The 12,054-nt window shown below is 43.1% G+C and overlaps 1 protein-coding gene across 1 annotated transcript in view; it reads right to left on the bottom strand.

The window, feature by feature from the left end:
- Positions 1-566: 566 nt before the first annotated feature.
- LOC121002600 (patched domain-containing protein 3-like) overlaps positions 567-12,054 on the bottom strand; it is a 34,354-nt gene continuing 22,866 nt past the window's right edge. The window contains exons 5-6 of the mRNA XM_040434045.1: positions 1,769-1,940; positions 567-1,325 (exon numbers count right to left, since the gene is read on the bottom strand). Coding sequence (XP_040289979.1) covers positions 1,313-1,325; positions 1,769-1,940 — 185 coding nt within the window. The 3' untranslated portion in view covers positions 567-1,312. The remainder of the gene's footprint in view (positions 1,326-1,768; positions 1,941-12,054) is intronic.

Raw genomic sequence — 12,054 nt, 5'->3', positions numbered from 1 at the left:
GGTAGCAACAAGTAGGGTTTGGTAGTTTAGTAGCGATGTCTTATATTGATATTTTCTTGTTATTGGACCAAATAGGAGCAGAAAAGATTGCATCCATAAATCCAATTTTGAAGTAATTACTAAGTAATTATCAACTTTATAACATCATACAACACAGTTTTCAGGACTTTCATGATATAGGTTTTAATATATTATGAACAATATATGATTCAAATTATTACAAGAACTTTGGATAAACAATTATAGACAGTCTGGATCTGAGCAGAAACTATTATTATAATAACTGGATGTTGTTTTCTGCTTATTTAAGTCCATTTCCCATGATTCACCACCAAAATCTTGATTCTTGTTTGAGTAGCCTCCCACAGCAGGAAATATATCCATTTGAGATTTAATCTTCCTAGTATTGTCCTCTTTTCTACCACAATTGCCAAAAAAAGTTAAAAAAACAGGAAGGAAAACCAGTCCATGTAACATCCCAAATGCAATAACAAGAAACATAATTTTAAAAAATGTTCGGAAGATATAACTGTCAGCTGCAGCGAGGACTATAACCCCCAAGATGGTGGATACAGCCCCCTGTACTATAGGATAACCCAGAGAATGTAAAGCATCAATTACCCTTTCATTTCCTTTGGCTTTGTGATTGGAGACATAAGCATATGTAATGTGAGCAGAAAAGTCTACAGAGAATCCAATGCAGATGACAAGGTTGATCATGGAGATGGAATCTAAGTTAACATCCCAATAAGCCATGAAACCAGTAACACCCACTATGATAGAAGCTATGGTGAATGTCACCCACAAGGAGCACAGAGGGTTTGGAATTAGGAGGAGCGAGATCACAAGCATGGCACCTGCAGCAACAGCAACATTCTGTATGGTGTTCTCTATGATTACAGCATATTGGTCAAAATATATAAATGCTGGATGATATACAAGAAGCGGGATCTCACAGCTCTTTGCTGTGTCCCTGACTTGGTTTAACATGTCTCTCTCATCCACTGCTGAAGTAACATTTACCGTCTGTATGAAGAAACGAGAAGCTCTTATAGCTCCTGACTGTATGTCCACGTCTTGTTTAAAATCTGGAAATCCCCTAAACAATATTGACAAATGATCGATAAAGTTGCTCTTGTCACTAATGTTCAAGTTCATCTGGTTAGCCATCCCTCTGTATGCATTCAACCAGGACTCCGAGAAAGACTCACTAACGTAGGAGTTATTTATAAATGACTCCAGGCACCTGTCAATTTTACTCTGGACATCGGAATCCCAGTATGAAACCTCCTCAGTCACCACAACCATAACTCTAGGACCATATTCTGAAAAATATAAATCCTCGTTGTCATAGAAGGAACGAACATAAGAACTATCAGTAGCTAAATTCCTTAGATCAATCCCTTCCTGAACCTGAAAACACCCATAAATACTGCTGGCCAGATATCCCGCATATAGAAATCCAACAAGGACCTTGGTCCAGATGTTTGTGAGGAATGGGCCATAATACTTATGAAAAAAAATAGTCATGGGGTGGTCAATCTCTTTGCCAGTGATTTGGCTGTACCCTCCTCCAACACAACACATGTTATATGCAGACGAACTTTGCTCATCACTCTTTTCTGACACTTTTTTACAAATGAGCCAGTGCCTGTTATTCTCCTCTCTTCTACCATTAAGAGCTAAGAAAGCCCCCAAAAATGTGATGTTATACAGAAAACAGAACAAGATGGCCGTCCCAGTGTATATACAGAATGACTGCACTGACCGGAAAGAGGTCAGAATTCCAATGTAGAAAGCTAGAACATCTGTGAGTGTTGTGATTGTTATGGAGACAGCGGCTTCAGCGTACGTCTCTGCCATCCTTTCTTCAACTTTATCCTTTACTTTAGTTTGTTGCCAGCTGGAAATCATAATGAACATGTCGTCCACCCCGACACCTGGAAATATTTGTAAAATCTTTAGTTATAAAGAGCACTGTAATACATTACCTGTATCATGTCATTGTTCATTAGGACAATAAGTCTGATTGTTAATAATGTTACCTACAGTAACAGCACAATCCTTTCCGAGTATACAATTACAAAATCCAGCACTGCAACAGTTCATAAAAATGGTTTATTTATTGGTAGAAGATTGCAAATCAAAAAAAGAAAACCGATTATGCGTTTCTGGCTACACTAGCCTTTTCTCATGTTTTAAGAATGGGCTAGTATAGCCCCAAATCAAGAATCCAGATTTTATGACCTGCTGCAGTGCTGGATTTTGTAATTGTATGCTGTGGAGTTCCAACTCTACGTGACACAGTCCAGAGGAAGTGAGAGGCTATGGTTTGGTGAATGATCATTTATGAGTGATGGAAGTCTGTTCTATCATTTGGTCACCCATGTATTGGATCAGCTTTAAATTTTTGGCTTCTGCTTTTTATTTCCTCCAGTTTGGAAGATGATTATATAATGAATTGCTATGATCAAAATTGTGACTAAACCTTACCAGAAATCGTACATACATTTTATTGCCTACCATTGACTATACCCATCAAAACTGTGCAAAAATTGCAATCAGACATGTTAACCTTAATTTGGGAAATGCATGCCCAAGAATGAATACGTTTTCTCTATTTGTTTCATTGAGAAGAGGAGGCCTGGATGTATCAGACATAGTTAGGTACTATTGAGCTAGCCTAATTGACTGACAAAAGGATTGGTGGGTACAATCTAACCGTCAAAAATGGCTAAAAATTTAAGCAGCATTTACCCCAAGCAACTCGCTCGGAGACCTACTAGGCACACATGGTGTTAAAAACTCCATGACCATTTCACTCCGTCTACCATGCAAACATCTTTACAAATTTTGCATTGTTTTATAAAGCATTTCAGCTATTTATCCCTATCGGCCTGATATACCACTCTGAGTTTTGGAATTTCATATTCCAGTTTAAAATTTTATTAGTTGGTTACAGAAAGCAGTTGACACCATTTGCCAGCTATTTTGCAGTGACAGCCAAGCCACATTTGAATAATGACATCATACTTCCTTAGTCAGAGGGATCGTTTGAGCGTGACAGTAAACATGACACTACAGCTTCGCCCTCCTAGCTCTATGCTCTGACCTCTCCATGCTGTGCTCAGCTCCATGTATGTTGCCCTATTCCTGTTCCCAGCCTCCGGCCTTCGTCTGGTGTATGGCCTCTCTCTGCCTGTAGGGTCCGCTCTGTCTTAAGCAATATGTGTATTGCTGCAGACAGAGTTTTGTTGATGATGATGTGCAAAGCACTGATTTTGAAACTGTGCAGCTGGACTGGTACTTTTTCTGGCTTCTTCTCAGGGAGTTGTGGAATTGTGGACGCTGACTGCTAAACCTTCCATTTGTGCATTGTTTGCCCTAAGCCCTCTTCTCTGCCTGGGGGTGACCCATACTACTGGCAGAACCAAGTGTCCTGGAGGCTGCTAAATGTGCAATACTCGCTTTTGTATCCCTGCCTTTTGTCCTGCATTATATTCCTAATATTCTCAAAACTACAGGAATGAAGTTTTTTGTTGCAGTAGTTGGACACGTTAAATACTCTTCTACTACCGTGTAAACGATATAATCTGTTGCAGGCCCAACAGTGGCTTCTCTTTCATGTTGTTTGTTCCGTCCCTCCTTTATATGATTCAAATCATGGTTGACTGCCAACGTTTCTACTTTATTCCCCATTTCCCCTATTGACAAGAGAACTATATAATCTATTTGGTGTGTTCTGTCTAATAACTTCTACCCATCTACTGCTACTACATAATGACTCTGATCGTTGTAATATACTTGCATATTTTGAACCGGTGGTGGAATATCAAGGGAACTGTTTAGCAGCTGACTCTGCCTACTTTTACTTTGCTTTTAAACTGAGGGTTAAATGCTTCTGGTGCTTGCGACACTTCTGAGACAGACTATCCCTTCATTTTGGGACTATACCCCACAGCTGGGAACTGCAGAAATATAGAGCAAGAACTTATCTGCTATATAGAGCCTTTTGGAAAACTACTGATTTGTGATTGCACTGTGACACCCATCATCCTCAGTAAAGGGACTGTTATCTGTTTTAACCAAGTGGGCCTGGTCATTGACTCCAACATCCGCCAACCATCCGCCTTGCACTCTGATACCCATCCACCTAACATCAAGGGCACCCTTGATCACTAAGGTCACCACCTGGCAGGAGGCCCAAAAAGCCCAGGGTGTGCCATGAGGGGAAGAAGGGTTGCACCCTCTGTCCACTGTACACACAGCCTGGGGAAGCTCTGGAGCCAATGCCACCACTTGAATAAGCATGCACTGAGTGGGACGATGTTTTCACTCTACTCACTCCTCATATTGTACACTAGACGGGAGAATTAATATCAAAATATATTGACATAGAAGAGCGCATTGTTTATCTATATCAGGGGTCTCAAGCACGCAAACCCCTGTGCAATGACATCATCGCAACCTCCTGTGGCAGGTTTTAGGCGGTGCAATGACATGGAAAGACATTCCGGCATCAGGATGCCTAGTGGCCTGAGGCCTATGAGGCTGAACAGCAGGGACAAAATCCCTTGGTAAACAGCCACTCACTGCCTTGAGGCGTTTCACTGGTAATTGACTCAGAGGGCCGCATGAGGCCCGTGTGTTTGAGACCTCTGATATAGCGCTCTTCCATGTCAATGTATTTTGAAATGACTTTACCCCGCTTGTGTATGAAGAGTGAGGGCATTATAAATAATGGAGCTACTACAGGAGGCATAATAAATATTACGGCCAATATCAGGGGCATTATACCTACTGGGGGCACTACAGAGGACTTTATTATTACTGTGGGCTCTATAGCGGTACCTTATAGATAGGCCTTATTACTAATGGTGGCTCCAAAGGGGTGTGTTATAGAGGGGCCTTGTTACTGCTGTGGATATTGTGGGGGCATTATTATTGGGCACAATATGGACGGTATTGCTACTAATGGGGTCACTCTTGGGTAGCACTATCACCATTGGGGTACTTTGGGGGCACTATTACTATTAAGGGCAGTTTGGGCGCACTATTACTATGGGGGTGAACTATCTGTATGGAACTGTTATATTTGCAGTATTGTGTTTGTGGGCATAGGGGAGCACAATTGACAGAGGATTGGGGGCAGCAGGATGACAATGTTGTGGCACCAGGAGGAGGATAATGGAAAAGCGAGGAACCTAAGACGTTTTTGTGTGAAACTCTGCAGAGACCAGACAAGGCTGAAAGAGGTTGCGAAAGAGGTCTGGTCCGAATGAAGAAGATGAGAAAAGAGAGCATCTACAAAAGAGATGTCACTGGATGTAAGAGGTATGTGGTGCTATATTCTATTAAAAATAATTTTGCATTGTATTTAAAATGAACACTTGTCAACTGGAATTTATTTCTACGTGGGGCCCATATATCTGGCCGAGTTCAAGATCCCTGATCTACTGTATATTGTGGAAAAGAATCAATATGTTAGATTTTTAGCTGTGATTTATATCTAGAGATGAGCAAATCGAATCCCACGAATTTGATCCGAATTTCAGGATAAATTTGATTCACCTAGAAGCCGAATTTCCTCGTGCTTTGTGTCAGCGAATCGATTTAACCTGAAATAGTATAAAAAACCTAAAAAATTTAAACTTACCTCCTACATTTGCTTAAAGATCTGGGCCGAAATCTAGCCGGCGTGATGACGCAATCTCGCGCCGCACGGGATTTCGGCCGAGATCTTCAAGCAAGATGGCAGCAGCCGGTCCGTCGCGAGCAAATGGAGGCGGTAAGTTTGATGAATTATTTTTTTATTGTTAATCTTACACTTAGATGCCGTTGATCATGTATGAACGCGGCATCTGAGGGGTACAATGACGGGGGGGAGCTGTCGCCACTCCTTGTCATTGCACTCGCTACTTTAAAAAAAAAAGCGCTTTGTGACAAAGTAATTAGTCATGAAGTGAATTTTTTTGTGAAATTCGGCGAATCATCCGAATCATACTTTTAAGAAATTCGCTTATCTCTATTTATATCCTGCACCTGTATATGTAAGCTCACACATAAGGAGGACAGAACAATAAAACAGCGAATCTCTTAGAAGCTGGATACGAGGATCTGCGATTCCTTACATCCTGGCTGCAGTAAAATAGCGGCTCTTACAAGCTGGGTACGAGGATCTGCGATTCCTTACATCCTGGCTGCAGTAAAATAGCGGCTCTTACAAGCTGGGTACGAGAAATTGCGATTCCTTAAATCCTGGCTGCAGTAAAACAACGGCTACTTACAAGCTGGATACAAGAAACTGTGATTCCTTAACCCCTTAAGGTCGCAGGGCGTACCGGTACGTCCTAACTTTAAATCGGGATTCCGGCGCCGCGGGGGTTAATCGCAACGGGATGCCGGCTGAAATCATTCAGCCGGCATCCCGTAACAACGCAGGGGGGGTCATTTGACCCCCCCGTATTGGCGATCGCAGAAAACTGCAGGTCAATTCAGACCTGCGGTTTTCTGCGTTTCCGGTCCATTCGGGTGTCCTGTGACCCGATGAACCGGAAAAAGACTGCGATCGGTGGCGTGATTACACACCACCAATCACAGTCCGAAGATTTGGAGAGGCGGTGCTGGCCCTGGTGCTGAACACTGCTGTCCAGGGTGCTGATTGGTGCAGGGGAGAGAGGCGCGAGATTCAAACTTCCTGCGCTCCTCTCTCCCCTCCTCTTCCTGTTCTGCACGAGCACCCGGCAGCATCGTCCAGCACCAGCTCCTGTGTCCCCCTAATCGCCATCCAGCACCCTCCTGCACCCATCGCCACCCAGGTAGGTTAGGGTCAGTGAGGGAGAGGCACCGTTAGGCAGGGAAAGAAGGGAAAAGTTAGTTAGGAAAAAAAAAAAAAAGCACTTTTATTCCAAACTTTCTTTGATCCATCTATCAGACCCCAGCCCTCCCCTGCCACTTGCCCCCCCCCCTACCAGCCCCCCACTGAAATTGACTATTTTAGTTTTTTTTCAGTAGCCCACTGGTGAATCTGATGGTGGAGCAGACGAATCTGTACGCCCAACAGTTCGTCGCTCAAAACCCAGGCTCATTTTTGGCTAGACCCGGTGGCTGGACGCCGGTCAGTGCAGCCGAGATGAGGACAATTTGGGGCCTCGTGCTGCATATGGGTCTAGTCCAAAAACCCAGTGTCAGGCAATACTGGACTGGGGACGTCCTATACCAGACCCCACTGTACAGTATGGTCATGACACGTCCCCGGTTTGAGGCCATCCGGAAATGTCTGCATTATTCAGATAATGCAGCATGTCCACCCCGAGGTGATCCTGCCTATGACTGGCTGTATAAGATACGGCCGGTCATTGATCACTTTGGGGCCAAATTCATGGAGGCCTACGTACCTGGAAGGGAGGTCGCGGTTGATGAGTCTCTCGTTGCGTTCAAGGGGAGACTCAGTTTCCGCCAATATATTCCCACAAAGCGGGCGAGGTATGTACCTCAGGGTACACTTACAAATTTTGTGTGTACGAGGGTCGAGATTCCCGTATTCAACCCCCAGAATGTCCCCCCACTCTGGGTGTTAGCGGGAAACTCGTGTGGGACCTTATGTACCCACTGCTGGATAACGGTTACCACTTGTACGTGCATAACTTTTATACCAGCATTCCCTTGTTCAGGTCCCTTGCCGCCAGATCCACGTTCGCTTGTGGGACCGTGCAGAAAAATCAACGCGGCCTCCCTGCCTACCCCCTCCAGGTACCTATCCCCAGGGGTGAGACCCGTGCACTTACCAGTGGAAACCTGTTGCTGGTCAGGTATAAGGACAAGAGGGATGTCCTTATGCTGTCCACAATCCACGATAACAGCACCACCCCAGTCTCTGTGCGAGGTACCACGGCAACGGTCCTCAAGCCCGATTGTATCGTCGACTACAATCGGTATATGGGAGGAGTTGATCTCTCTGATCAAGTCCTCAAGCCATATAACGCCATGCGCAAAACCCGGGCATGGTACAAAAAAGTTGCGGTTTACTTGGTACAGGTTGCCATGTACAACTCTTTTGTACTATCCCGAAGCGCTGGCAGCACAGGGACATTCCTCCAGTTCTATGAGGCAGTCCTCAAGGCCCTGATCTTTTCGGACTGGGAAAGAGCAGGCCGGAGTACCTCGGGAACTGGAGGCGCCCGGATCGTCCCTGGCCAACACTTTCCAGGTGTGGTCCCCCATACTGGAAAGAAGGGACGAACCCAAAAAAAGTGCAGAGTGTGTCGCAGGAGGGGGATACGGAAGGACACAACCACATGTGCCCCGATCATCCGGGCCTCTGCGTTATCAATTGCTTCAGGGAGTATCACACTACCATGGAGTACTACATTTTTATAATCCCCAACAGTCCACTAGAGAACATAAAAAACTATGGCTCTCAGACTTTGGAGACATGAAAACAATTTTTTTCCCCAAAAAAAATATTAGTTTTAGTGCAGGCATCCTCAAACTGCGGCCCTCCAGATGTTGTAAAACTATAACTCCCAGCATGCCCAGACAACCTACAGCCATCAGCAGGGCATGGTGGGAATTGTAGTTTTACAACATCTGGAGGGTCGCAGTTTTAGGATGCCTGCATAGTGTCTCCAAAGTCTGAGAGCTATACATATTGGGCATCGTCGCGTGCGTAAAAGTCGTCGCTATAAAAATAACTTTTGACCAAACGCCTTAGATGCACAGTGTTAAAAATATAAAATAAAAACGCTGCCAAAACACCCATTTTTGGGCAAAATTTCCATTTGAATCCTTTTTGCCGGTAATAAAGCAAGGGTTAACAGCCAAACAAAACTCAATTTATTGCCCTGATTCTGTCGTTTGCAGAAACACCCCATATGTGGTCGTAAATGGCTATATAGCCGCACGGCAGGGCATAGAACGAAGGGAACTCCATACGGTTTCTGGAAGGCAGTTTTTTTTTTACACCATGTCCCATTAGAAGCCCCCCCTGATGTAGCCTAGACTAGAAACTCCAAAAAAGTGACCCCATCTAAGAAACTACACCCCTCAAGGTATTCAAAAGTTACTTTACAAACTATGTTAACCCTTTAGGTGTTCCACAAAACTAAATAGCGAATGTAGAAACAATTTTAGAATTTTATTTTTTTGTTACATTGCCTCAAAAAAGAGTAAAATAGAGCAACCAAAAATCATATTTACCCCTAAAATAGTCCCAAAACAGCAACCACCTTATCCCGTAGTTTCCTAGATGGGGTCACTTTTATGGAGTTTCTACTCTAGGGGTGCATCAGGGGGCTTGAATGGGTACATGGTGTAAATAAACCAGTCCAGCAAAATCTGCCTTCCAAAAACCATATGACGTTCCTCTTCTTCTATGTCCTGCCGTTTAGCCAAATAGTAGTTTACGACCACATATGGGGTGTTTCTGCAAACTACAGAATCAGGGCAACCCATTTTGAGTTTTGTTTGACAGTTAACCCTTGTTTTACTCCTGGAAAAAATTGATTATATTGGAAAAATTTTTAAAAAATAGAAATTTCAAAATAGTTTCTCCATCTGCCATTAACTCTTGTGGAACACCTAAAGGGTTAACAAAGTTTGTAAACCCAGTTTTGAATACCTTGAGGGGTGTACTTTCTTAGATGGAGTCACTTTTTTGAAATTTCTATTCAAGGGGTGCAACAGGGGGCTTCAAATGGGACATGGTATAAACAAAACCAGTCCTGCAAAATCTGCTTTCCAAAACCCATATGGTGTTCCCCTCCTTCTATGTGCTCCCTTTCGGCCAAACAGTAGTTTACGACCACATATGGGGTGTTTCTGCAAACTACAGAATCAGGGCAACCCATTTTGAGTTTTGTTTGGCAGTTAACCCTTGTTTTACTCCTGGAAAAATTGATTATATTGGAAAATTTTCCAAAAAATAGAAATTTCGAAATTGTTTCTCCATCTGCCATTAACTCTTGTGGAACACCTAAAGAGTTAACAAAGTTTGTAAACCCAGTTTTGAATACCTTGAGGGGTGTACTTTCTTAGATGGAGTCACTTTTTTGAAATTTATTTTCTAGGGGTGCAACACGGGGCTTGAAATGGGACATGGTATAAACAAAACCAGTCCTGCAAAATCTGCCTTCCAAAACCCATATGGTGTTCCCCTCCTTCTATGTGCTCCCGTTAGGCCAAACAGTAGTTTACAACCACATATGGGGTGTTTCTGCAAACTACAGAATCAGGGCAACCCATTTTAAGTTTTGTTTGGCAGTTAACCCTTGTTTTACTCCTGGAAAAAATTGATTATATTGGAAAATTTTCCAAAAAATAGAAATTTTGAAATTGTTTCTTAATCTGCCATTAACTCTTGTGGAAGACCTAAAGGGTTAATAAAGTTTTGAAAAACTGTTTTGAATACCTTGAGGGGTGTAGTTTCTAGAATGGGGTTTTTGGGAGGTTTCTATTATCTAAGCCTCACAATATGACTTCAAACCTGAACTGGTCCATAAAAAGTGGGATTTTGAAGTTTTCTGAAAAGTTTAAAAATTTGCTTCTAAACTTCTAAGCCTTGTAACATCCCCAAAAAATAAAATATCATCCCCAAAATGCTACAAACATGAAGTAGGGGGGCATTACTATGTATTAAAGAAGTATAGAAACTGAAACTTTGAAATTTGCAAATTTTTCAAAATTTTTGGTAAAAATTGTATTTTTATATGCAAAAATTTTTTACATTTTTGACCCAATTTTAGCAGTGTCATGAAGTACAATATGTGACGAAAAAACAATCTCAGAACGGCCTGGGTAAGTAAAAGCGTTTTAAAGTTATGAGCACTTAAAGTGACACTGGTCAGATTTGCAGAAAATGGCCAAGTCCTTAAGGTGAAATAGGGCTGAGTCCTTAAGGGGTTAAATGCTGGCCGCAGTAAGTCAGCAACCTCTAATAGGCTGTAACGCATGATACTGAACCCTGCAAAGTTCTATGGTGCAGCATCGCCACCCATGACAGTTGCAAGTGTGCAAATCTGTCCACAGTGTCATTATGTCGACAAGCGAATCCGAACTGTTCGAGACAAGGTCTCGCATCCCAGCTAGCTCCAGAAGCTCAAAAAGATCAGTGAGCAGCTCCACAGTTGCCATTGCCCGTGCAAAAGCCAAAGCCGCCAAAATCCATGCGACATTTGCCGAACAAGAAAGACAATTAAAAATCGAGAAAGCACGCATGGAAGCAGCTCTGGAAAAGCTAACTGTGGAAAAGAAAGCTGCAGCTGCTGTAGCAGAAGCAGAGGCTTTGGAGGAAGCAGAAAACTCCACAAGCACTAAACTCAGCAACATAATTGGGCCTGAACCTGATTATCACAATAACTCGCAACGTACTTCAGATTATGTCGGAAGTCGGAAGACAACCTAAATTTGGGTCCAAGAGCAGCGTCAACCCCTGCTAAAGAGCCCCAGACTCCCGCCACACAACAAGTGACCTCAGCTAACCAGAAACCCTGCATTGAACGAGACAACATTTTCATAGAGCATCAGCCCCCAATGCAACCTGCATTCAAACCTGTAAATGATCGCAGTATAGTCAAATCCTTTAAGAAAGAACATGTAGATGGCGGTTATTACAGCAACAATCCAAGGGACTCTCCAAGTTTCATGACAGACCTGAAAGCTATAGGTCATGGCGATCATCATTCAGAAATACAATCAGAGACCTGGATCTGTCTGCATGTGAAGAAGTTGATCTTCTTGTCAAATGGCTAGGAAATGAGACTGCTGAGCCTGCAAAGCGGATTAGAGCCATTAATATTAACTACCCAAACACAGGGCTAAGCATGATCTGGGAAAGACTTGAGGAGTGTTACGACTCACCAGAAGTGATAGAGAACGCACTCTTCAAATTGAGGATTTCCCCAAGATTCAAAACAAAGGTTTCCAGAAGCTGAGAGAGCTGAGTTATCTACTGACAGAGCTTTAAGTTGCCAAAGCTGAAGGAGACTTACAAGGTCTGGCATTCTTAGATATTGCACGTGGTGTAAACCCCATAGTACAAAAACTACCTTACAACCT

This window comes from Bufo bufo, chromosome 5, assembly GCF_905171765.1.
Source record: "Bufo bufo chromosome 5, aBufBuf1.1, whole genome shotgun sequence".
NCBI classification, from domain to species: domain Eukaryota; kingdom Metazoa; phylum Chordata; class Amphibia; order Anura; family Bufonidae; genus Bufo; species Bufo bufo.
This window is presented reverse-complemented; position numbering and strand designations above follow the sequence as displayed.